Source organism: Netta rufina (genome assembly GCF_964035555.1).
Source record: "Netta rufina genome assembly, chromosome: 20".
NCBI classification, from domain to species: domain Eukaryota; kingdom Metazoa; phylum Chordata; class Aves; order Anseriformes; family Anatidae; genus Netta; species Netta rufina.
Window position 1 is genome coordinate 7,707,875 of NC_140144.1, and position 27,202 is coordinate 7,735,076.

The 27,202-nt window shown below is 44.3% G+C and overlaps 1 protein-coding gene across 1 annotated transcript in view; it reads right to left on the bottom strand.

Annotated features, from left to right (window-relative positions):
- CFAP77 (cilia and flagella associated protein 77) overlaps window positions 1–27,202 on the bottom strand; it is a gene marked incomplete at both ends in the record, with an annotated part of 60,479 nt that overhangs the window by 22,651 nt on the left and 10,626 nt on the right. The window contains 2 exons of the mRNA XM_084298813.1: window positions 1,107–1,335; window positions 1,884–1,983. Of these exons, the coding sequence (XP_084154939.1) occupies window positions 1,107–1,335; window positions 1,884–1,983 (329 nt within the window). The remainder of the gene's footprint in view (window positions 1–1,106; window positions 1,336–1,883; window positions 1,984–27,202) is intronic.

Consider the following 27,202-nt stretch of genomic DNA (forward strand, 5'->3'; position numbering starts at 1 on the left):
TCTTTTCTCTAGAATTTGTAGCTGTTATTTTTCTGGTAGTGATTATTATCCAGCTCTTAAAATGAAACCTAATGTCTAGTCCAGACCTGTACAGAGCAAGAAAACTGTGCTCCAGCAGCATCAGGGCTGCTTTGGAGTTCTTTTCAGAGGTTTTAGTGCTTGTTTGCATTGGGCTTACGCTGGCTTTTCCAGACCACCATGTGCCCTCCAGCCTCCCGTGTGCTGCTGTAGAGGACGGGCAGGCAGCCTAAGCAAGGTGCTGATGTTCTCCCCTGCAGACTGCCCTGTTCACAACTACTCAGGAGAAATCAGCATGGCAGATAGCTGGGAGCTGGTATGTGAGGGATATGTTAAATGGGTCACTTTTACCACTTCTAAATACTCTCTCTTTGAACCTCAGGTGGGGCTCATGTATGCTAGGTGCTTCTTAAAAATCTTTTAAGACACTGCACTGCAACCCAACTCAGTGTGAAGCTTTAAACGTCCCACTGTGCTGCAAAGCAGGAATGGGTAGGCTTCTGCCCTGCTAGAGGGGTTGCTGGGGGAGCAGCCCTTGGGCTGTGCAAAAAAAAGCCCCTGGAAGCAGAAGGGAGAGCAGGGAAAAGCTGCTTTGTGTTCATTCTGACTTACTGGAAGTTTCTGCCTGATGATGCAGGGTGGTGAACAAACAAATGGGAGAGAGCGGAATAAAGAACTTGAACTGATCCTTAATTGCAACAGAGTATGAACACACAGAAATGCTTTTTGCTCTGACTCAGTATCACTTTCTGACCTGGGGAGGCAATTATTCTGCCTTGCAGATCTCTGCACTCCTTTAAAGTCAAAGGACCGGCATTGAAAATATTTCTAAATGGTTCCAAGCACCCGGTGCCAGAGGTAAAATGGGGATGTGCTGTGGCATGCAGACTAGATTCAGGTAGCTGTTTGTGACATGTAGGTGGAATCAGGTGGCAAAACACAGAAGTGATGCTATGATTCATTTGCTGCATGTCCAGGTTCAGGATACTTCTCTTTTGGGGACTGTACTGGCTGAGAGCCAGGGGAAGATGCAGATGAGAGAGTAGAAAGGGATAGTTCTGAGAAGGGCCCCAATTCTTGCCCCTTACCGTGCTGGCATGCCATAAGTCATGTCTGCAGGTACTTTGGGAGGAGATCTCTTGAAGCGACTGTATTCATCGTCTTTGCGCCGTATGTCCTTGGCCTTGTAGTACAAGTTAAATTCACGGGCTGTGGTATAACCGGCCTTCAGAGCACCGCGGTTCATGGTGATGAAGTCCCGGGGCATATTCCGAGTTAAACCAGTCCTGGGCTTTATTGTGTTCCAGTGGCCTATTGCTGGAGATGGAAGAAGACATGAAGCAAAGAAAAAGATTAGGGTGAGCTTCTGTTTGGGGAAGCAGGCTGATGCAAGCTTTATGCATTGCACGTGAGGGCCTTGTGTGGCTTGTATGCATTTTTGCCACAGCTTCACTGTGCTGTGACCTTCAACACACCTTGCCCCAATTATTTTCAGTTGGGGACCTACCCCATCTGAATTAGTTGTCTTCTCACTCTCCACCCTGACTTGCTCAGCAAGTCTGATTTCATGGGGGAAATAATCTGAGAGTGTAAGAGCTCTTCTGAGTTATGTAGCCATGTGTATTGCCCTTTGCAGATGCCATACCCTTTTCTGTTTGGGCTCTGTGTGATCCTATAAAAGTTTCCAAGATGCTAGGGAAACATTAGTGGTCACCAAGCATTTGTTGTGATATTAATGAAAGTGGGTGAATGTTGGATTTCTTCACCTCCAGCTTGGCGAGAAGTAATGAGGAGCACTGGGAAGGAGAGTCCCTATTAGCATTAGGGCATCGTTGCAGGTCTATGTTTTAGTGGCGTTGTCATACCTTCAGGGACTCCTCCATCTGTCCTTTCGATGTACAGCCCGTATGCAAAATCAAAGCCTGGCAGGGTATAGCAGTTTCTCTGGGGCTTTCCCAGTTCTGCCTGCAGAAGAATGAAGTTAAAGGAGAAGCATAAAGACCTTGTTTGATGAGCTAAACCTCCTGAAAATAAAAATATGTAACAGAATGTGACCATGAGTGTCAGCAGTGGTTCTGGCTCCACTTGGCATGGGTTGGGATCTCACTGCCTGGACACAAGGGAGTGCCACAGTGCAAGGAGGACTCACAGCCATGAGGCTTCACCACAGCTGAAGCATGAGGGATGCTGAAGTTCACACAGGTTCATACCACTGTTAGAAAGTGACCTAGCCCTACTGGAAATAGGGATCTTGATTTAATATACATGGACTTGAAGTCTCCTTGTTTGGCTGATTTCTCCCTTGGCTTGGGTGCCCAGCTGTGATGTCTACAGGGGGAGACTGCAGCTAGACTTGACTTTCCTTTAAGTTGCTTCATTTCCAACTTGTTCATCTTCTTAGAAAGCTGGCACAAACTCCCCCAAATGCAGTCACACAACCACTTCTGCCTGCGAATAATCAAGACGCAAGGCATATTGTGGGTGGGATAAGGAAGATGAAGGGGGAGCAGATCCCAGGGTTTATAGCACAGAAAAGAGAACTTGAGCTCAATAACCTCATTTCTATTTAGTTTTAAAATGAACTCTTCCCCAGCCCATGTGTACCCCAGCCTGGTGTTGTCTGTGGGATTAACTGACCTCCCTTCACCCCTTTGTCTTTACCCTCCCATCTCCATGGTGAAGTCACTGCAGGATGTGTGTGTCTTGAAACCTTATTGCTGCTTGAAAGGGAGGCGGTGGAGGAGGGAAGGGGTGAGAGCCTGGCAGCTTGGGGCTGTGTTCCTGCTGGGGAGGCTGCAGCAGGGTCAGATGACAAGCTCTGTGCAGCCATGTGGCATGGCGTGGGTGCTTCGGACAGGTTATTTTCCATGGGAAGCCTGTTGGGGAGGATGGAGGGTTGCGGAAGCAGGGTTGGCAGATCTTTTGGGGAAAATGGAAATGTTGAAATACTACTCTAGTGCTGCACACTGGTTACATCATTGAACGCTGGCATTGAAGTGACTGTTATTATGCTCCAGAGTGAACACTGGATCAGGAGGTGTTGAATCAAACGCAGCGCTTCCTGCAGGGACAGATTTTAACTGAAAATTATCCACTTCAAACACTTCAAACTCGTCGCTATGGCAGGCCAAGGCTGGACAACAGCTGGTAAGGGATGCAGCTGCCTACTGGAGCTCCTTGTACAGGAACTTTGTCCAAACCCAAATTTATATTCTGCTTCCAGCCAGCCTTGCACAAACCCTGGCTGGGGCCTTGGACCATCCCCAGTTCGCCTGGCTGCTGCCAGCCTGGTGGCCCCTTTGCAGTGTGCCATAAAGGGCACTCACTGGCTGTGCACAATGCTGCAGTGCAGCTTGAGCTCTTTCTGCATCACCCTCAGCTCAGGTGAAGCTCTCACTGAGCTTGTTTTGCCTGAATAGCAAGGGCTAAATGCCTGCCCAAACAGGCACCTGTCTAGAGGGCTTTGTGCTGAGGTTTCCAGAAGTTGCTCATAATTCCTCCAAATTTTAGCCTGGAGCCATTTTTTGTATGTTGTCTGTTTGGTATTTCTCAGCTCCCACCTCTGTGCAGCTACACAAAGACTTAAAAGCACGCAGGGGCTGCAGACAACGTGCTGTGGGCACTGGGCTCCTCACCAGCGTGTCCAGGGGTGAGCTGGTGCCTGCTTCAGGGACTTGTCCAGGCTGCAGCAACAGCTCTGCTGCTGCAGATCCTGGCAAATTGGCTTTCATCTTTGCCAGTTTCAGATCACTGGGATGAAATCCTCTGTGCCTGCAAGGCCATATACCAGGGCCTTCAGATAAATCTGGGTGTTTGCTTCCCAGGTCTGCGAGGGAGGTGCTTCACCTTGGTCCTGTTAAACCCACCTGCCTGTGATACTAGGCAGTGGGACACCACTAGGTGTGGTGTCCCTGTGACTTCAGGAGCATAAGTTCACCAGAAAATGAGTTTTCTGGACTTGCATAGACTTAAACTCCATCAGCTTCCTTGTCCTGCATGAGCCTACAGATCTTTTGATGTAAGCAGAGACTAGTAACGAGCTTTTTGAAAGCAATCAAATGAGCTACCTGAAAGAATCTGTGCATAAAGTGGTTGCTTCTCCCCGGCTACCTCCTGCAAACCTCCAGCAGGGGAAGGGGACCGTCCCTTGCAGATGTGTCCAGCGCTGAGCACAATGGGAATGAGTGGGCTTTTAGTGCTACTGCAATTGAAATATCACACGGCAGCGCTAAACCATATGTGCATGCTGCGTGTGAGTTAGGGAGCTCACACAAAATGCATAAACTGGTGCCAAAAATGATAAAGGAGCTTTCACTGTTGATCTATTTCTCCTGTTTTTACAGACATTTGTACAGGAGCTATTTTTAGGTGGGTTGTCGCTGATGTACCAGAGAAATCGTACAGTGTTCTTCAGAGGCACGAGGAAAAGCTGTTTCAAGGGGTCATGTTCTGATACTGGATCAGCTAAGCGAGGCCAGAAATCTGCTACTATGCTGAGGGTGGGAGAAAATCTCTAAGAAACTGCAGGAAAGGAGAGGTTTGTAATCTGTGGGAAGTGGCTTCCAGACCTTTGAACATAGAACTGTGTAGAACGGAAGAAATTACAGCATTTAAAGGTTCTCTTTTGCACAGCACCTGAAGTTAACACAGTTGGGTATTTACTCCATTGCAAATTTAAGGCATGCTGTTTCTTTTTTATGATTGGGTGGTGCTGAATAAATAATGCCAAAGGTGCTGGGTAATTAATTAAAGAAGAAAAAAATCTGGTCCAATATGTTGAACGTGGAGGGAACCTGTGACTGAAGCAAACCAATAGGCTCAGAGGACTGATGATGCCAAGATTTTTTTTTTTTTTTTTTTTTTACCTACAAAGGCAAAGAATGGGAAGGATGTAGCAGGAATGAATCTTGTTGAGTGTAATCAAAGCTTACTCTCTCATTCATAAATTAGCAAAATGCTGCTGCAGCCTCACAGGCTGGTTCCATTTGTTTGTCCTCAGGCAGTGTCGGTGTGCTGTGCCACAGAGCAGTGGTGGGAGACAGCCAAAGTTGGTGCAGAAGGTCCTTTTTCCTTCCCCAGCTCCAGCACTGTTTGCTGTGTTCAGGTTTAGACTGTCACAAAGCTGCTTGGCTGGAATACAGATCTGTCTGACAGCTGTGCCCATCAGCAGACAACTTCATTAAACCTCATTAAGATGTCATTTCTCTGCCTTATTTCCCACCTCTTGGCTCTAATTAAAACCGTCTCTCTCTGCATCCCAGGCGGTCCTAATTTTCTCTGGGTACCTTCTGCAAGTCTTCTCCCTTTACGACCTCAGTGAGGAAAACCAGGCATCTTAAATACTGTTTATCTAGCTCATTCAGAAAAGACAACTCCAGGCTTTCTCCTGGAGCATTCCCAGCATATCCTGCAGAGATCGCCACCTCCCAGGGCTGCAAGAGATGTGTGCTGAGGCTTTGTTTGCTCTCTAAAACTGTCTTTAAGGACTCAGCTAGTGCCTCCTTTCCCCTTGAGCCGGGTAATTTTCATTTTTGAACCAGGTGTGTGTGTCTTGTGCTTGGAGAGTGCTGCTCCCAGCCTGGCTGCAGTGCAGTGCTGGTGTTTGGGCATTGGGATGCCCTGCTTGGCTGAAGAGCAGTGCTGGGTGCATCGAGCTCTCTGGCCCTTCTTGTGTAGGCTTTGATTAATGCAGTCTCAGATTTGAGTGTTTAATGGTATTGGAAAACGTTTCTGCAGAGGAAAAGGAGGGCTTGAAAATGAGTCCCTTTGCAAAAGGCAGGTGAGTTGCAAAGGTGCAGCAGAGGACAACAATTTTAAGGATTACAGGTTTTGTTGCAAGCCTCGTGTTTTGTCCTCTGGTATTTATGATCGTCAACACACTTCATTAATTTTCTACAGATGACTGAGATTCTGAGAGGGGTGAGACACCTGTCTGTGTACAGAGGGGTACAGCAAGAGATGCAGACGTGGATTTTTAATCCCTGCATCTCACGCAGCCCTTTGCTGGGAGGGGATGCTGGGCAGACCCATGAATCCCTTCTGCTCCAGTTCATCCAGGGCTGCCCCGTCCCTCCTCCATGGCTCTATCCTGCGGATGCCTGCAAACCCTATACCGGTGCATTTTCAACCCACCAGGCCTTGCTTCCTTCCCTACCTTCTGTTCCACTTTTCATTATACCCCCTTGTACAGTAAAGCCTCCCGTCACGCTGCCATTACTATTATTATTGCAGATTTACTGCACTTGCAGAGTGAAGTGATTGTGGTGACAAGGCCCAGCATTTTTCCCTCCTTCCCCCCGCGACAGCTTGAAATCAAGCCCTTCATTTGCATTTACATGATCTTGCTGTGCAGCTTATGAGATCGGGAGATTTATTTGCTACTTAGCTTGATGTTTGATTACACTCTAAGAAGGCAGTGAGCTACAAAGTGCAGGGATACATCAGAACTGAGCTACTGAAAGCCTCTGGGGGACAGTAACTCAACATCAGGTTTAGGTAGATGAGAAAGGGAATGTTCAGTGTTTTGAGAAAGGCAAATTTGATCAGTTTTTTAAAGGTGGAGGGGAAAAAAAACTTATTTTCCATCTCTCTCAGAAATGGTTGGGAAAATAAGAATATTAAAAACATGTGAAAATCTGCATTTGTTAGTGCAGAGGAAATCCTAGCAGGGGCTGGTGGCTGCTGGGTGGCATGCCGCTAACCGCCTGTAACTTCCACTCCCAAGAAGATTATTAATAATAAGTTGGCACTTATCTTCGAAGCTTTTCATAAACATTAAAGGTCAAAGTCAAAGGAAGTCGTGATTGATGAAGGACCACAAGATCTGGCCCTGATTTATTAAACTCCAGAATGTGCTACTGAGCAATAATCCTGCCGTAGTAGCTGGGGAAACTGAGGCAGGGGATTAATGTGCCCATGGCTGACAGCAGAGGGGATGGAGCTTGGACTGGGGAGAACAGGACTGTGGCTGGTGCCTTGTGTTCAGAGGGGGAGACCAAATTATTAGTCTCCCACAATGGTGTGTGGGCCTTTCAGAGAAAAGGGCAATGCTTGGGCAAAATGCTTTAATTGGAATCATCTGGGGGTGAAGCTCAGGGATCTGATATCAAGACTCCTTTCACTACAGGTACTCCAGATAGGGTAGAGATGCTGCTAATCCAGAATACATCCAGAACACATGCAGTGTGCATTAATCTGTGCTCCTGACCGATCCACACTGGGAGCACCAGCCTTATTAGACAGAAACCTTCTTGTCTCTGGTCTAAATGTGAAAGATTTTCCCCTCCAGAAACTGTTTTTCCCAAGGCTGGCAGCAGGAGCTTGCGAGGACGGATGGGACACAGGTGTCCCCATGCTGGGTTAGGCACCAGTGGCACAAAGGGGCTGAAGTGGGCACTGCCACCCCAGGGTTTTACCCACACAACACCAGCCGGCCCCATCCCCTCTTCTTTTGCTCCCCTGCTCGAGGGCAGGACCCAGCCCAGCAGGGTGGAATCACCAAAAACTAAGGGTTGTCCGTGAGGGTTCCTGATACAGAAGAACAGATCTGAGGAAAGACACCTGCTCTCTGGTACAGTATCTTCACATGTGATCTGTTTGTAGTTCGCTTTGTCTTGAAAATTGCCATGAGATATGCTATTACAATTAATCATTAAAGACTTAAGAAAGAGTATACCCCATTACATAAAAGACTCCGGCGATGATCTTTATCCAACTTGTAAAATGGGCAGACTTGATGCGACTGAATAATTTTCCTCTCATCTGCACAAAATCATGAATGCTAGTCATACTTTGAGCCTGAAGTGAACACTGTGAGACCAGCCTATAATTACCAAAATAGAAAAAAAGAACAGCGTTTCCTAATGAATGACAAGCCACTAGGTGGAAATCTAATTTGGTCTAATTAAGCAGCCTTTGTGAGGATTTGTCTTTAGATGAAAAGAGGGAGCCAAAGAGATCTAAATGCAAATGAACTCTATCATTTTGGTTTTAAAGGGCCAGACAGATATAAAAGTATTCGCGTGCACAATACTTTCACTTGTCTCCATGGGCGTATTCATCTTCTAGGTTTCCCCCTGAAAAATGCTGTTTGCCCCCCAATTCTGGGACTCTGAGCACTAGTCGCTGCTTGAGTTAGAATACAAGGTGCTGTTAGGGGGATAGTTTTAACAGTAGGGTATGAAAAATGCTAAAATTTTCTTTCTCTGTAACAGGGTTGCTTCTTTCTGCTACTTGAAAATGGTTCTGGAAAAAAGCATCCTCTTTGCTAGGGAGTGAGATCCCAGGTCTGCCACTTTTGGTGTGTGGCACAATATAATTCTGGGGTCTTTGGGGGCACCTACTGGACCCTGAGCTCTTCCTCAGTGCGTCTGTGTCAGTATGAATTACTTCAGCACTGATAAATCACCGCCACCTTGCCCAGTTGTGCTATTTCTGCTGATTCTGCTGACAGTCTCAACGCTGGGAGCAGGCAGCCCAGGTACAGCCCCAAAGGCTGAGACTTGCTGAGGTGTTTGACTGTAATTGAGATGGAAATATTGAAAACGATCTTCTCCTGCTCTATTAAATCTGCTCCTGACTTAAAGACAAATTTGTGTCTGTGTAAGGTTTCATGCCAGCGCTGAAGGTCAAAGAAGCATATGTGTTTCTGCAGTGGGTGTCACCGCTTGTGAAGTTCACATCAGCCTCTGCTTGCTCGCAAGCCCCAAAGAAGCAATGTGCTCCGTAGCCATAAGACAAAAGCTGCTGGCAGGAAGGATGCATTATTTGGGCTAGGTGAAGATGGGTGCAGCTCCTGGTTATTGCTAGATTGAGATTTTACCTGTATCTGATATCCTGTGCTACAGCTACCACTCCTCTCTATGAGGAGGAATGAGCCTGAGATGGATGTGAGCATTTGTGGGGAACACAGCACAGAGGTTTGGTACAGGAAAGGTTTTGCTCTGTCACCTGGCACGGGCTGGCCCTGCAGCAGCTGAATGGTGAGAGAAGTCTGAGATGATGAAGATGGTGTGTACAGATGGATCAGGGTGGGAAAACCAGCAGAGTAATTTTGTCTCCGGCATGGCAGCAGTTCTGGGAGCTCTGGGGAGAATGTGGGCAGAGCAGTGAGTGGCACATAGCTTTTTTTTTTTTTTTTTTTTTTTTTTCTTTCTTTCTTATTAACCTATTTTACCCTCTTTGCATTTGACTTTTCAGAGAGATGTGGGGCCTCCAGACAGTGGATGGAAAGGATGTAGCTGGGTTGTCTCTTCCTGCAGGACCACAGCCTTGGAGATCTTTGTATGGTAACTGAGATCAAATTCTGGCAGAGAATGCTTTTGCTCAGGTTCTGTTGGCTTTAGTGGGAGCACTGGGGTTTAGATGAGAACAGCATTTGGGTGATTTGGCTGAGAGAACATCCTGTAAATGTTAAAGAGATGGGATGGCATGTTAAATGAAAACTTTCCTTCCCCTTCAATCAGTTACGACCTTTTCTCTGTGCTTTCTCCTTAGTAATATCTATTCCATAAGCCTCCCCATCTGCTACTCTGAGAAAAAATCCCTTTATGTTCTCAAGGCCAGATGTTTGAGTTTGTCCAGCACAACTCAACTTAGTGAAGCTGTTCCTTCAACTCCATACAGGTAGCTTTAATTTTTTTTTTTTTCTCCTGCATTTCTTTGGTTTCTATTGAGCATATTAGGCAAAGTGCTGCCAGCGTAGCATCCACATTAAAGGAGTTGAATGCAAATGAGAGTTTGACTCTGGGCCTTCTGTAGCAGAACAAACATGGCCAAATTCCAAGTATAGCAGCATAGTTCCTCTGTGGCATAGATATCTGATCTTAGGACCAAATTTAATCCCTGGCTGCAAATGAGATGTTGGCTGCCTTGAGAGCTACCTGTCACCTCACAGCAGAATTTGTCTGAAGTTAATGTACTTGTGGTTCCACCCAGGACAAAATATTGAAGTATTTCAGACTAACAGACAACTTGTAAAATTTGGGCAAACCCTTGGTTTTAGGAATCTGCTTTCACTGAAGGAGAAACTCTAATCTCTGATCATAGATGCAGGAACTTCCCACCTTGTCACCTCATGTACAGAATAATCTCCATTTTCATTAGAGAATAGGTAAAAGTTCTTGCTGTTTAAAAAAAAAAGGATGCTGTTTCTTTAATGTAATAAAACCTCAGCAGGACAGAATGTCTTTACTAGACTATCCCCCAGTATTCCCATAAGAAATCAAATATAATCCTATTTAAGAAGCTTTAAATAATTTTGAGCTTTCATATTGACTTATTAAAATGCAGCTTAAAAAACGCCTTCCTTGCAATCCCTTTACAAGGGTCAGGGATATAAAATTTGAAGAAATATGATTAGTAGATCAGTTGGAAAGATATATGCAGCAGCTTCCAATTTTATTATTTAAAATGGCCTTTTAGAAAAAAAGGTGATTCAGTAAAAAGTGGCACCATCTCACTGAAGGGATGAGTCCTTGGCTTTTCCAGCCCTATCTCCTGTCTACAGTGCCCAAAACATTTGCTTGGCTTTTCTGAGACCTGAAAGGCACTTGCAGCTGGGAGTGAAGAGATGGCTTGTGTCCTCGTTCTGCAGCAAAATAGGGACTTACCAGGCTCTAAGCACAGCAGTAGCACTTGTGCCCATCCACTGTTTAGTGCAGAAGACAGTGAAGGTAATAAAGAAGCAAATATGCCCCAAAGGCAGAGCTGTTGTGAGCATGGGTACAGTTTGGCCCACATTGCCTTTATTGCCTGGAAACATAAAGTCAAGAAGAGCTCCTGTAAACTTTCAGATTTTGGTTGGAGTGGGATGCGCCCCTTCACTTTCTAAACATTGCATGCTCACATAGAAAATCAGAGGATCAAACAGATGTTGTTCTGCTGACCCAAACTCTTTGCAGCGTGAACTGTGTCTTGTCAGAGCGGTGACTGCAGACTTGACCAGTATGTCCCTGGGATCCTGGCACAAATCTCCTTAAAACAATTTTCAGTTCCCCGTGTTCGGTCCTGTTGACTTGGGAAGAATGTGAATTGTAACCAAGAGCATTTTGGGCGGATTGTTAGAAAAAAATTAGCTTAAAGGTGCTCAGCAGAGAAAATTGAGTCAGTTACAAGTTGTCCTGAGCTTCAGCTCCACAGGTCTCCTGGGATTAGCAGGGTTGTACGGATGTAGATGATGAGACAATTTGACCCCCCACTCTTGAAGTATATTAAATACAATGAAGACCCAAATTGTGCTGTCAGTTAGACAGAACTCCTATTAAGCACGGAGGGTCTTGTGCTACTGCAAGAATCTGCCCAAGTCATTTGCTCTGTCCTACAGCAAAATGTATTCAACATGCTGAAATTAAACCGCAAAACCTAGTGAGCAAAATCACACCCTGCCCATTACACTTACAGCCAGTTACTGTGAAATTCTAATGTGTCAGACTCTTTCTCTGGGAAATAAGGTAGCTAATAACTTTACTCCTGCCTAAGGCTGGACTTTGGTCAAGGCTGTCAAGGCTTCTATGATTTTCATGTGTTTTTGAAAAAATACCCGTGATTCTGACACATTGGGACTTGTGTGTGAGCAGGCAGGGAGCTGTAATAGCTCAACTTCCCCAAGAGCTGCAGCGTTCAACCTTGGGCTCTCTGCATGACGAATACCAGAGGGTCCTGAGCCCACAAGCGCCTCAAGGTCTTCAGCTCCCAATGAAGTCAATGGCAGTCAAGTGTGATCGGCTGCTGGTAGGATCTTGGCCAGAGTTTTCTCTTGTGGCAGGAAAAGCAGTGACACCAAAGGCAAGACCAGCAAATGCTGGTGAGAGCCTTAGTGCCCTAAGGAGTTGTCATGAGTTTTTTTTTCTTGCCCAGATTCCTAATTTTCTCCATTTATGACAATAATAGTTAAGCTAGGCTGAAGCAGGCAGCACTGGGAGCTTGCTGCTGGTTAAGGAGTTATTGTTGCCCATGGGCTGGTCTTATCAATGGCACTGAAAATATGGCAAGAGTTGTTTGGTTTACAAATTAGTGTTCATCTTTGAAATACATACATATATATATATATGGATTTTCACAAAATTCCCTTTAATTCTGTATCTGATTCCTTGACTGCTTTCCCCGCCAAATCTTCTCAACACGATCTCAGCTCTGCTCTGTTGTTCTCAATCCCGTACTTTTTTGCAAGGCTGCAACATAAGGGGTCAGATATGGCTCAGGCAATGTACACAAGTAGCCCAATTACTTTCAAAGGGGCTACTCTTGTGAGGCAAGAAAGAGTTGGCTCTGAAAATTCACTTCATAATTGCACCATATTTGCTAAATCAGATGTTTTATGTGCTTAAGAATTCTCTATGTTCCCTTCTTACTCAGCCATTACAAAAGGATCCTGCTCTGCTGGAGTTCTGACCCATATTTTCACTGCCGCAGTCCAAATTTGGCTGCTAAAAGGTAAAGGCAAAAATCTGTCTCATCACATCTCTCCCAACCCCTGTTCAGCTGCTGTGGTATTTCCCTTCATTATGCTGCTGCCTCAGACTGTAAACCTCTCTAATTTCCTACATCGCAGCTATTTATTTAAATGCTAACTCGCATTATGAAGTGATAATCCACAAGCGCAGGAGATAATTTATGAAGCATTTAAATTAAGAGGAGCAGCTAATTGGGAGCATGTGTCTTATAAGCCTTGCTAACACCAGAAAACTACAAATTAGGGAGAAAATGGAAGATATTTTTATCTTGCTTTTCTTTTGTAATGCACTGAGGAAAAATATTACCATACATCACACAAACACTGCCGTTCACAGAAGTCTTCTCTTCTTTTCTGTTGTTAGCTTCGTAGCTAGTGTAACGCACAATGCTCTCGTTATTACAAATTCCTCATTATAACACAAAATAATCTTTGCTCTCAGAGAAGGTGGAATGAGGTGGGGTTGTCTGTCTCCAAATAAAGTGGAATAAATTTCCTAAGGAAGGTCCCTTCCCAGCTACACATGTTAATTTAAAAGAGCAAAGACTCCCTTGTTATATAGGGATGTTAAAATGCATTTAATTTAGGACTGCATCACGCTGGAAGCTTTATAGGTTTGTATTGAAATGAGAATGAGCATAAATGGCTGTGAATCAGGGAAAAGAAAATCTGCTACGGCCACAGGACCATGGAGAATGTACTTGGGATGGTCTGTGCAGATTTCTGTGCCAAAGTCACAAACTTCAATTTTTTTTAGTGGTGTTTTAGTCATAAATACAACTACTAACCTGAATTTGAGTACTGCTGTGCCCCATGATGTGCAATTCTTGGCATACAGCTGTGTGACAGAGATGGCTCATGAAATGCTGCTGGGAAGGGGTGGTGGGGAAGAAGGAGGGTTTCAACACTAAGCCAAAGCAACAGCACCTTGAAGAAGATGAAGGCAGTAACCATTCCCACCTCAAGGCTGACAACCGTGCACCAGAATTCCTGGTTCTTTGAGGCTTTTGCCAAAAAGGGTAACCGACAGCACTGTCCTCACTAGGCAGTTGTCTTTCCCTGAAAGCAGAATGTCGCTTTGGCTGCTGTTTTGGTTGCTGGTGCTTTAATTGGAAGAAACGGCTGGAATGTTCTCCCAGAGGAGCAAGAGGGTTTTTTGGTGCTCCCCAAAGAGCATCCAGATGATTGTGCTAACGCAGTCAGGAGAGAACTCGAGATATTTAGAAAGCTGTCAGTAAGGACTGGCTTAATATACAGTTGCTGAAGGGTGGGAGAGAACAACTTTAGAGTAGTTTCCAGTACAACTGTGTTAGATGTTTAGTTAGGATGCTCCTTTACTAGGCAACCGATTCTTGTGGGTCCCTTGAGTGGCTACTGGAGACAGATTTGCTGTTAGAGTAAAATATTGTGCGCACACCCTGCCTTGCAGGGTGCCTGTGAGTGGCGGCGAGGTCCCTGCATGGGGGGATGCTCTGCAAGTGTGTGAGAATTCAGCCCCCACGTGCGACTGCAGGAGTCTGCTGTGTGGCTAGAAAATGCCCTGCTTTAATATCTGCATTTGTGTTTCTGCTCTTACAAATCTCCCTTTACGTATATCCTGTCAGAAGCAGTCAGCAAACAGGCTCTGGCATTATTGGAGTTGCTCCTCAATTCGGAGGAAACCGTAAATCTGAAACTTCAATCATATCTTTATGATCATTCAGCAAACAGAGATGGAGGATTTATTCAACATGGGATAGCAAAGGGGAAACTGCAGGGGGTTATTGCAGGAGATATTGGTTTAGCTAAGGCAGAACTGCTCCCTCGGGCCTCTCTACGGCCGAGCCAATGAACAATGGCACCAATGACAATAACAAGGCAATTATGGGGAAGAGGGTGAGGAGGGGGTAATGCTTTGTTAAAGATATAGGTAAGATTCCAGCATGGTGTCTCTTTTGTGTGCTTTCAAAACTAAAGGATGGTGTGTCTGCCTGGGGTGGTCTTATTAGGAGCTGGTGATCCTAAAAACACAGCAAGTGCTTAAAAGAGCTCCTAGCTTGTGCGTGATTGTGCTGCTCTTAGGAGGTTATGAAGATTTCCTCCCTAATCAAACAGGGCTGGCAATAGGTTCCTGTAATCCATCCTGCACCCCAGGGCAGGAGATAAGTACCTAAATCTCTGCTGGCAGAGGTTAGTCTCTCTGGCCATAGTTAATGTTGGATGTTCTGCATTTAGGACTAATGCTTGTTCCTGGGAGGGCACCTCCCCTTGCTGGTGGGATGCTCAGGCTTTCACCCCAGGCTGGCTTTGGTGTCGTGCCACAAATACTACAGCAGCCCTTCGACCAACATGACCTGGTAGGGCTGTTTTGAGATTGCTCGATGATCTGCTGCCCAGCCTTGCACTGCTCTCAGCTTTATACTTGATATTTTTTTTTTTTTTTTTTTTTAATTGATACAGCCAACATTTAAAAGCCTGTCTAGAAAATGAAGCCCAATCCTTAAGGCTCAAATACAAAATGACTTTGCCATAAGATGGTGTGGCCGTACTGGTTCTCATGGGGTTCAAGTTGGGGCAGCACCAGAAAGGGATCCTGTGGTGTTACTCGTCCTCAATGCATGGTGATGCTGGGGTTGGCCATGAGCATGGGCCTCCAGCAACAAAGTTGTCCAGTGCAAACTGGAAACACAAAAGCTTTGGCACTGAGGGGTGGAAATGTTCATGGGAGAGATGGATCTTGCTGCTGCTGCCAATAGGTGAGACTTGCATGAAATCCGCATCTTTGCAGAGTGTTAGTGTCTTAAAAAAAAATAATAAAAAAATGCAGTGGTGCAAAAGCAGGAAATAAGTGATCCATCCCACCTGTCCTGCCTTCCCTCCCCTTCTGCTGGCAATTTTTCCTCCCCCCCCTTCCCTTGTGAGCCCCTGAGCAGTTTGTTTTTGCCTGCAGAAGGAAGCTTGAAATATTGCAGAGGGGGTACAGGCAGCGCTCCCTGCGGCCTTGCCCCTGATGGCACGAATGCAGACATAAAATAACCCAGCGCCATCAGTAACCTGTCGCCAAAGCCCCACTACGAGGTGAGAGTTTTCCTCCCTGCCGTGGCTGTTAGCTGCAATGTATTTCTCCCTGCACTAAGCACCGTCTTTCCCAGGGCTGCATTACAATGATTTATAAACCCCATTTCTGTGGAAAACTAATAGATCAAAGTGAGGAGAAGGAAAAGGAGACATGAGCAGCTGGAAGAAGATATTGAAGCATGAAACAAAAACAGAAATGAAAAACTAGTTTGTGGCACTGGTGAGTTGTTCTGTGCTGTGCTTCTATTATTGAAAAATAATAGGGGAATCTGTATTTTAATCCATTTTTTTAAGAGCCATTCAAGTAATCTGACTAGGTCTTCCTGGAGCCAGCTTACTTTTGTGTATTTGTGCATCTCTTACAGAACCAAGCACGTCTTGCTGTTTAGCCCTTCCACGTCTAGTCATTTTTAGACCTTCTATGTTTTGATCAGTCTCTGGATTTTCTAAGAGGTTAGAAAGCACCGCCTGGGGAATTGATGCTTGGCTGGACCTCAGCCTGGGATGCGCTTGATCCTGAGCTGGGTTTTACAAAGGGACATCATGGGCTGGGACTGGGGCAGCCAGTAAGGTGCTCAGCCTTTGTTTTGGTTTCCTCTGCTGTGCACTGGGGATAAACAGATGAGATTTCAAGTGTAATTCTCAGTATCAGTCAAGTAGCATCCTGTCTGAATTGAGCCAGGAGTACAGACCCATGCTCATCCTAGTTTTACAATGATTAATGCATTAGTGTTTGTAAGAGCTTTTGAGATAGGAGGCTAATTGGGCTTTTGCGTGCGTTCTGCTTGTCTGCTTCAGCCACCAGACATCCCTGACTTCAGACACTGGCAGTGGTGGAGAATTATTATGAAAACAACCATAATCCTTAGTATTTGTGCAGCACTTAATATATGAAGTGCTGCACGAACCTTATATCTACAATTTCTGCACATGATGCATATATGTGAAAACGTTACACACAGTAGATGAAATGCACTGAATAAGCCAAAAAAACAGATTTGGTGGAAAACAGACGTGTGTGGTAAGACTGCAGAGGCTTTTGTAAAAGGCTGTACAGAGCCAGGAGATGGAAGCTGCTGAATTGTCCTTAGGTATGCTCAAAACTTAGGAGGTTTGCAGGTTTCCATTCAAAGTATTTTCTCTATGTTCCTAGTGTTTGTTTTGTTTTCACCTTCTGTGGCAAATTTCTGTTGCCAGTTAATGCTGCAGCATCATGGTAACTTTAGGCTGGCTGGTTTATCTTGGTTCCTGATTTCTGTTGTATCCTTTGGTGCTGGTAAAACTGTTCCTGGGGGAAAGCAGCTGCAAGGATAAGTTCATGGCCATGTATAATTGATACTTCTCGCAGATAAGAGGAAGCAAGCACATATTAAATGTGCTAGTGTGACTGCTCTGCACAGGGAAACTGCACTTGTTCACCCAGGAATGGCATGGGCAATGAGGTGGTGTATTTTCCTTTTGGTGACTTGCAAAAACATGGCCTGGAGAAGAAATGCCTAGGATGGAGTTCAGGAGTGAACATCCATGATGTGATCTGCTTTCAGCTACACTTCATGACTACCGATAAGCGAGCTAAATGCTGCTATTTGCAAGTTCAGCACTGGCCCATTAAATCAGCATGAGATGACCAACATCCACACAGCTGAGACTGACTTTTGGCTCAAGGCTCTGATTGGTAAAAGCTGAGTGAGTTAACACGAAAATACTGCTCTTGATTTTTTTTTTTTTTTTTCTCACACCCCCCTGTGATGCAATTTAACACCATCCTCAAAAATATTTCAAACCAGAGGTCATCTTATTAAGACATTTGTTCCCTTCCACCTTTTGGCTACGCAGCTGCAAGCAAATGCTTCACTGAGCTGTGAGGCCCATTCTGGTGTTGTAGCTGGTGCCTGGCATGGTGGCACACCAGGCAGATGCTGAAGTCTTTTTTTCACTGCCTGGATCCTGTCTTTCTGTGACCAGAGTCTATAATGCAGCTGCATCTTCCCTAGACCTTGCATTGGTAGCTGCAGACTGCATTCCCAGTTACAACAGGCAGAAAAAGCTGTCCGTGCTCTAACAGCCATTGTAACCATCCTAAAACTCTGCCAACATCTTTCTTCTGACTCCCTATGGCCTAGCCAGTCTTTACTCTTCTTCTGTTCCCTGTCTGCAGAGAGAGCTCGCAAGATGAAAGACAGCCAGGAAGGTAGGGAGAGCTGAATGTGGACTAAGAGCTGCCAGAGGAATATGAGAGGAGAATTTTGCCCTATAAGCTTTAATAAGGTTGTGGGTTAAGAGAAATGCAGCTAGGGAGAAAAATGGGGAAATTTCTTTCTCCAAATGGGCACTGCTTCAGTTTGTAAAAGCACCAGGGATTCCCCATGTGGCTTAATTTATTATTTTCCCACTCGTTAAATGCCAAAACAATAAAGCAAAATCTATTGTTAGCTTTAAAATGCAGATGATTTGCATATGGCTGTGATAGTCCTACTGCTGCCTTCATTTAAACTCAGTAAGCCAAGGTACCTTTAAAAATTATGACTTGTTTTACATTTAATATACTGAACTATGTTAACATAATATTAAGGGGCTGACTTCACAGCTTAATTGCTGATCACGTAGAAGGCTGCTTTAGCAGAAGCATTAGCCTAGCAGTGCGGTAAGGCCTGATGTGGCAGGCTGGAACAGCAGGCTGCACAAAGGGGCTGCAAGCTGCTCTTTTTCTGGTGTGATGCCCTCTGGAGAGCACCTTAGAAACCCAGAATATCTGCTCCAGATATCTACTCCAGTCTTGGTTCGCTCACTTGTGCTGGAAGGCATTTGGTGCCGTATTGCAGAGCAGTGCCTGCACGACGCAAACAGGATGCAACTGTACCTCTAAAAAGTCTTACTGGAAAATCAATTTTCTGTTCAGTAAAGTTTTGTAGAAGGGAATGAAAATTCTATTTTCTGGCAGAGCTGAACATGTACTTTACTTTCCAGCCCTGGGTCTCCAAGGTTGCTGTAAAGAGATGGTGCAGATCTAGTGTTGCTATATATTCTCACTTTTTTTTTTTTTCCCCTGCATTGTTTGACCCTTGCTCACATCAGGCTGAATGCAGACAGGGTAGGGACTGGGAAAGGGAACCTGGTCTACAAAGGCTCTTAACCCTTGCCTGAATTCAGAGACCCTGTGACTGTGTTTTGGTCAACGTGGTTGGCTACTTGCAAAGACTGCAAGCTGGTGCTTGGGAAGGGGGCCCTGTGCTGTTTCTTTAAACTTTCCCTATTTTCAGCATGCTGAGCCTGTGGGTCAGCACACGTGGAGGGCATCACCTTTCAGGAGGGAAATTCTGCAAGTGGCTGACTCATAGCTGATCACCTCCAGCAGCAAAGTGGCACGCAGTGCTACCCTTCTTGTCCGAAGTCAAAAATATAATTGATTACAGACAAAAATACAGCCCTGAGATGTGTCCAAAATAAGAGGCACTCATGGGCTTTTCAGGAGCTGAAGAGGTATCCAAGCATTACCAGCCGCTCATATTTGTGTGCCTCTGACTTTTGTACATGGCTCCAGTATGGGCTCCTTAAAGATCTTGTCTTTTTTTTCCTCAGTTAAAAAAAATCGTATAGATTGACAGAGATGTACACCAAGTTCTAGCACTCTGATTTAAAAGAGCAAAGTTATAGGCTCTTGGAAATAGAGGTTTATAATAGAGAAGCACTGGCAAACCCTTAACTACAGAGAAGCTACCAGGCGTTGCAACCATAATTGGGAAGGGATGGAAAAAAAATCACACTGTGTTTTTCAGTGCTTAGCTAAGAAATACAACAAGAGAGTTTATTGCTTGCAAAACACAGCTGCACTGCCTCAAATTGGATGGAAAAACGAACCCTGATAATTTATTACACCCCTAAAGTCACAAGAATGTACCCATAAATTACTTTTTTGGAGGGGGAGGGAAGTGGTACCACTGTAGTCCATTCTGCACAACCTACTTATTAGTATCATAATTTATTATTATTATGCCCTGCTGCAAATAGAGAGGCAGATAAAACTCAAATCTATTAAAACAACCGCTCCACTTTCTCTGAGCCACTGAGGGACACCATTCCAAAGGAAATGAGATAAATTACAAAGACGAATGTATGAGTCTTGCATTACAGCACATAGCTTGTATATATGCAAGAGCAGGAGGATAATTCAAGGAAAAAAGAATCGTGTTAAGTTTTGCCATTCAGGATTCAACACAGAGGGACTGGAATAATATCAAGCGGTCAATTAAATATTTTAAATGTATTGAATTTTTTTCTTCCAGAAGATCCTATACGTTAACTCTGAACAAATGAATGTGTAGATGTGAAATAACTGCCCTGCTTCTATTTTAAATATACTTGAATCAATGTGCATTTTAAATACTTTCTATCCAGCTATTCTGGGGAAGCAGCTACTATAGTGACAAGTGTGAAAATTGTATTGATAGAATACATCTATCCTTGTGGTGATGGTTAATTGCAGGGCTGAAGGGAATTTAAGGTTGGTGAAAGATGCTGTTTTGCAGTCCCAGAAGGGCAAAGTGGTGCAGCCAAAAATACAGTTATGAAGTTCTCTGCGTGCCTCTGCTAATGGGTTTCAGACAAGCCTGCTGGAATTTTGTGATATTTTTCCTTCCCTTCATTTCCTCTTGGGGTATTTAGCCGGACCAGCAGTTCTTAATGGTATCCTCCCCTTCCTTGCTACTTGGATGGATGGAATAACAAACAATAATTGTATGGGGAGGTTATTGCTCATTGCTCTTCTCAGGACAGGAGTCAAATGTTTATTAGGTTATGATAAAGTTGGGATGTTTGGTGCTCTGGGCCAAGTGTACTGGACCCCTGATTCTGGCTGAAAGGAGGCTGCTGGACCAGAATGGCTTTGGGTATGGTAAATGCCAGGTCTAAGGAGAGACCTAGCAGTAATCTCCTTTCTACACAGCCAATTTGTGCTTTCCAGTTTGTTTTTAAAAAGACAATGATGCATACGTGATAACAAATCACACTGGACTTTCCTAAGCAATGTAAGAATTGTGGAGGTTTAGCTGGCTTCGCTTTTATGAATGCTGGGGATTCTCAAAGCAAGAGTACAGGAGACAAAGCCAGAAAAACCTCAATGGTCCACAACATAAACAAACTTAATGAGAAGAAAAGAGTCAGCAATCATTTCATCTTCCCTGCAAAGCCTGCTGCTCTGATCGGGAAAACAACATCCAGGCCACACAGTCAGACACCAAGACTTTGTGCTGCTGCTACAGAGAGTGGGGGAATGAGAGGGATTGTCTAAGGAAGGAAATGAGGCCACTTTCTTGCTGTGACACTGCAGATTTCTGTCTTCACAGACAGCTGGTGATGTGCACCGATCTCTACTTCAGACTGTTACTTCTATACTCTTGCATACTTGTAGTAATTGCATGCATTTCTATGTCTTGAATGATTCTCCATCCTTTCATATTCCATGTGTTGGCCGCCTTTGTGTAGAGATTAGCTCTTGTGTTGAAGGTTGTAATACATAGAGTGAATAGAATTATTTACTTTGAGCTAAAAGAGCTATGAAATACATTCACAAAGTGATACTTAATATTGCTTCAGGTTTGGGCTTGGACGCATGTTCCTGCAACTTATTCCTTAGAGCGTTTACATAACGACACGAGGGAAGAGAAGGCAGGAACACATCCCACCTTCACTTGAATGTTAGTTGCCAAATCCAAAGATCTGCAGCTTGTTTCTTTTTTCCCCGGGTGTTTGTTCAGATCATACATGAAGCTCCCAGTGAAACCTGAACTCCTTTTCAAATGATAAGCTGTGCTTTGTAAGGGTTTTCCTTCAGATGGGCTATTTGCTTCTCTGGCCAAGTGCATGGTTGCTCCTTAGGTTCTTTTGGCACCTCTTCCTCTTCTTTTTGCCTCTGCCTCATGGTAATGCTCCTTCTGTGTGGCCTGGGCAATTTCTAGCATTTATTTCAGTAGTCGGTTACCTTCTACATGAAGTTCTGGCACTATGTGCTTGTAAGTGGGAAGGAAAAGGGGGGCCAAGATAGGACGCCACCTTTCAAGCTCAGACTTGGGCATAATATACAGTGCTTAGTGCCTATGGTATATTGATTTACAGCTTTTTCATAAAAGAAACCTGTGGTTTCCCTGTATCGGAAGCTGTGAGTAAATTTCAACTATTTTACATGATCATAGACAAGCCCTGGGACCAGCTGTGCCTGTTACATTTTTAAGACAACAGCAAACCAAACGCTTTTCTCTGAGCAACAGCTGCTTTCCTGATGGTGGAATGTGAAAGACTTGCTGCCCTGGGGCTCTGAGATCCACTTGTCATGGCTGACCTACAGGATTGACTGGAAGCCATGGGATAATGCCACCTCTGCTGAAATAGTGAAATACGGCATTATCATCAAATGAAAACAGATTGCATTTCCAGGAGGGTTGTGTAGATTTACCTGGGCAGTAAAATCATATCCATGTTTGACTGAGAGACATCAGATGGGTGACATTCACCTGCCTTTTCCACGTGCTGTAGGGGCTCCTCTATATCAATGAATCGTGGCTGTGTTTTCCACGATGACTGGATTTGGGAGATCAAGGGCCACAGCAAGGCAGATGCTTCATAGAGTATAAAACAGCTCATTGCTGCTTGTCACAGCAATTACATTCCTATTTCCTAATTTGCTGTGTTCCACACTACCAGTGATATTGGGCAGCTCTTGTTTGAGCTTGGCTAGGATTTCTGAGAGTTAAAAGGTGTGCTGCATGTACCGAGAGACAGGAGTGCCTCTGCCTTGGACAATCTGGCATCCTCAGACTGGGGACGTCTGACCCCAGCCTGTACACGGAGAGGGGACTTGCTTGGAGAGGTCAGCTAGGAATAAGGGAAGCTTCATCTCAGCAAGCCATTTTGTGTTGCTCTGTGATGCTCATTACTGTTGAAACCAAGTTTCCAAGCCACTGTTTTCCCCTACAAAAGGGAAGAAGCTGATAGGAGCCTAAGCGGGGCGAGGATAGTGAATTTTAAAGTATTATGACATACATACATTTAATAGTACATCACATGTAAGGAAACAAGCACATATGATTGCAGTATTACAAGATGGATATAGGTCCTCCAACATTAAATTTAGTGCCTTGTGATTGATGATCCTTTGTTTGCAGGTTTTCTTTTATGTATATGTTATTTCCGTAGGATAAGCATCTTACCAGCTGGAAGAAACATACAACTTTTTTATTTTCTAGCATGTAATTTCTGTTTGATTCACAGCTAATAAATAGGTCATCTTGTACTTTTGAAATGCCAACATGCAGTAATTCAGTGAAATAGAGACTCTACATTAAAAACCTGTCAACCTCAGTGCAATTTTCCTGCACCCTGCGCTCTGGAAAGATACCTTGTCACTCATGGTTCAGCTCTGTTTCCCTGAAATATCTCTTCTTCTGCATAAGTAATGAATACAGTTGCATGAAAATATCTGGCACAATGTCTGTTCTTCCTCCCACTCTAAGGAGCTGTGGTACAGAGGCTGTATTTATTGGTTGATCTTACCACACCTGTGACTTCAGGAAGATTTGTTGGGAATATTGTAGCCCCCTCCCACCTGCGGGCAGGTGTTCTCAGCTGTGCTAACCACACAGAAGTCATGGAGATGCTGCTTTAAAAAAAAATCCGGTGTTATTTAGCTGCTTCTCAAACTGTAAAGGCTACACGATACAGAAGAATTTTAAATTCTTATTTGCTTTGTCTTTCCCTTTCCGATGTGTCACAGAAGTCTTGCACAAAAAGAGCATTGGGCTGAAGCAGATCCAGTTTAGGAGTTTTTTAAAAGGATTTCTGTTCTTTAAAAAAGAGCTATACACAAAACATCAGCTTGCTAAGCTTGTCTTCTATTTCACATAATCTGAAATACACAATTTGCGCTTTTCTTTTTTTTGTGTTTTTCTCTTCCATAGCCCTCAGAGCTGACAAAAAGATGGCAAAACGTTCAGTTCTACATCTCTGATCTGAATCAGCACAAAATTGTCAAGCTGGGCTGCTGTGGCATTGCTGCTAGTGACATGTGAGAGAGGGCAGTTCTGTTTATTCATAGACTTAAGGCCAGAAGGAGTCCTATGATTTTCTAGTCTGTTCTGAAAAAACAGTGCATTCATGGGACCCCACTTTCAGAGACTCTTTTCAGATGCAATACAGGGAAATTTCTGCAGTGGTGGTTCCAAAATCTGTGTACAGAGAACCCACCGCCCCAGAACAGATGAAGCTTCAAGCCAGAGATTTAATCCTGCAGGTGTTACTCACATGAACAGTTTCCCCCTGACCCTAAGTTGGATAATGTGGTGTGAGGAAGGACAAATGCTGTTTCAATGAAAAAGCAGACCAACTCCAACCATGAAAAATTTGGCGGTGCCTTTTGTGTTTTTACATCAATAGCAAGTTGAAACTCATAAGATGTCAGCCCCATAAAAATGGGAAAAGCAGGGTGTGCTCACCCCCTGTGAACTGAGTTTTACAAGGGATAAAGCTACTGAATCCTCACAGTGAGGTCCAAAAGTAATTTAAATCTCTTCCCCTCTCTCTTTGCTCCCAATTTCCCCATCCCAGTTGTTGTTTGATGCATCAGCTGAGAAGGAAAGTTAGAGAGTGACACTAATAAGGAGGGCTCAGACTCACTAAGAGTATTAAAAGGTTAGGTCATGGTGTGTTCTATTAAATAGAATATTAATTGAATTCTTGACATCTGAGGTGAACTGTGACATGCTCATGGGATAAATATTGCATTTAACAGAGCATCATGACCCGAAGCTCTCAATACTATTGAGCATCAGCGCCAATCCCTCACAATAGATCTTAGTCTCGGTCCTCAGGGTACGAATGCTCCCTTGGAGTTTTGGAAGCAGAGCTTAAAAACAGATTTCACATTTCTTGTTTCTGTTCTCGGTTAAGTCCAAAATTGGTTCTTCCATCTCAAGACATTCACACACTCAGGCTCAGACTTAGCTTCTCAATATATCAAGAAAAGCACATTTCAAAAGCCATGCATTACAATCTCATCGGGCTTGGTACAAGAGAGGTTGAAAGAGAATTTCTCCATTTCCACCCCCGCACCATAAAGGAGATTAAAACATTAAAAAGGCCAATTAAAAATAGGGAATCTCATGGCAACATTTTCATTAACCCTCCCCAGTTCTTCTTTCTGTCTCATTAGTCATCACAGGGAGAGGAAGGATCATTTTAATTAGCAGCATTGTAAAGCTTTATTTAAGACAACTGCCCCTCCTGCTGCTCTCTGGATTACCCTGCCAGCTTATAAATACAATACCAAATCATTAACAGCCCAAACCACCACCACCGAAAGGTTTGGAAGAAAGAAGATCCACTATGGTCAATGTTTAGGGCTCTTTAACAATGTCTTTTCTCCTTATTCAGGCATAATTCAAGCGTAATATTGGGCTTTATGAAACAACTCAATATCCTCTTACAGCAAGGTCCTTTCTAGTCGAGGATACCATGTGTTCAACTTTATCCCCCTTTGTTTTCAGGGCAATGAAAGCAGAGTCGCATCTGACAGGATAGACACGGTAGATAGGATCACAGGTTTTCCGATGTCCCAATTTGGAATTAGTTGTTAAATTCTCAAATTAAGGGACTGCTGCACGCTGACAGCCTCGCAGGAGGGAGGTAAGGGACCAGACCCCTCCCACGGGAGGCCGGTGGAGCGTTTTAGAAAGAGGTTCCTGTGAATTTAGGTTAAAAAGAAAATGAGCACACATCTTTCATGAAAAGAGAACTGCTTTTTCCAACCATTGCTTGCTGAATTTCATGTTTTTTGCAGAAGCAAGACCCATTTTTTTTTTTTTTTCCTAATGGAACACACCAGCCAGAGTTTACAGCCAGGGGTTTCCGTACCTGGCAGGGCAGAGCAGAACACGTGCCTATGCAGAAGAGCAAATTTCCTCTCTCTCACAGCCCTGCGGCATGTGCTCTGCTGCTGGAGTTGGGCAGAATGACCCCAGTGGCAGCACAGAGGCTGATTTTGAAACTACTTTGAGTCACTACATCTTTGAGAATTATAGGCAAGTGGAGATCTCCCATACTCTTGTAGGGTACTGGGGGCCGCATTAATGGAAACGACCAGGACAGCATGACCCCAGGTCCTAAGTACCCCAACCCTCTGGGTGATCTGAAAACTGCCCTCCAGCCCCTGGCTGTTTCTTTCTCTTGCAAACCAATCGTTCTTCCTCCGAACCAGACTGTAGCAGCTTCTTTTATTTTGTGTTCTGCAGAGTAGTGATGGAAACATCACATTTCTTAAAACATAAATTGCACAAAACCTCCTCCTTACCAAGACCCCACAATTAAGACTATTAGGATTTGCTATCTAGATCTGCGGCCTGCTTTTCCTGACCTAAATGTATAAATAGCGACACTTCAGCACACCTGTGTGCTGAGATCCCTAATTGTTCATCACTGTTCAGCAAAGTCAACCCAGTCTTTCCCTTAGAGCAACCTATTAGCTACTTGTGGGAGTTGAAGCACTCCAGGTACTCTGCGGTGGAGTTTTCCATGTCCATATCTTGGGGCCACAGCTAGTATTTATTTTTATTTTTTGGTTATAACAGCCGACAGCTGAAGATATCTGAAAGTCTGAGCTTTCTGCTGCTCTGAGCTCTTTGCTGCTGGGTGCCAAGGTACGCCAGACCAAAGGACAAAAACTCTCAACCTTCAAGTCTGAAAACACAAAGTGCAGTTTGTCTCCTCCTGAAATCAAGGTTGTCTTGACTTCAGTTGGAGCATTAAGAAGAATGTGGAGATACTGTTTGTAAAAGTAAGCATGCTCCTCAAGAAAGGTTTAAAAATGACTAGGTAAACTTGACTTTACCTACAGCGATTAGTGTTTAAGTAATGAAAAAGACTACTGATGTGTCACTGAATGATCAATGTGCTGCTACATGGAGTTCATTTCATGTTAAGTCAAGATCTGTACCTGTGGAGGTTTGCAGGGAGAGGTGATGTCTCTTATGGAAGTAACTGCTATGTGCCAGACTGCCACCAAGTCACCAATGCAGTTTTGTAAGTGAATCTGAAATAAGTAAAACCTTTCTACTTTTAAAAATGAAAAAAAAAAAAAAAAGTTTGAGTTTGGGGCTGCTCAGCCTCGCTGAACCCATCTCAGCTCATCTCCGCTCACTGTGGTGGGCTCTGGAGAAAGGCTGAGCAGGTCGCAGAGCGGAGCTTCTGTCACTGAATGCTTCCTGTCAGAACTGGGGGAGGCTTCTCAAGGCCGATGTGCTGCCAGTGCCCAAGCTGGAGAACCGAAATTCCAAGGGATATCAGTCTGGAGATCACGGATGCTAAACTCACTTAAAACCAGGCAGTGACGATAGTCTGAGTAACAGTCCTTGTAAAAGTTTATATACGAGCTGCTTTGTTTCCTATTTATAGCTTCACTGTATTTTTCTTATAATACATTTTTAATGACTTATAAGGCCTAGTTATTTATTCTCCAGAAGCCAAATACTTTTTCTCCCTCATAATGTGAGTAGATGAGCTTTGCACAGAAGAGCTGTATGGAAGCAGGGCAGCAGGCGGGGGACATCGCATGGCTCTAAGGAGCCCCACAGCACCCAAGATGCTGGTGCAGTGGGTGCCCAAGCGTGCAGTTCCCTTTTTCCTCTCTGCTGA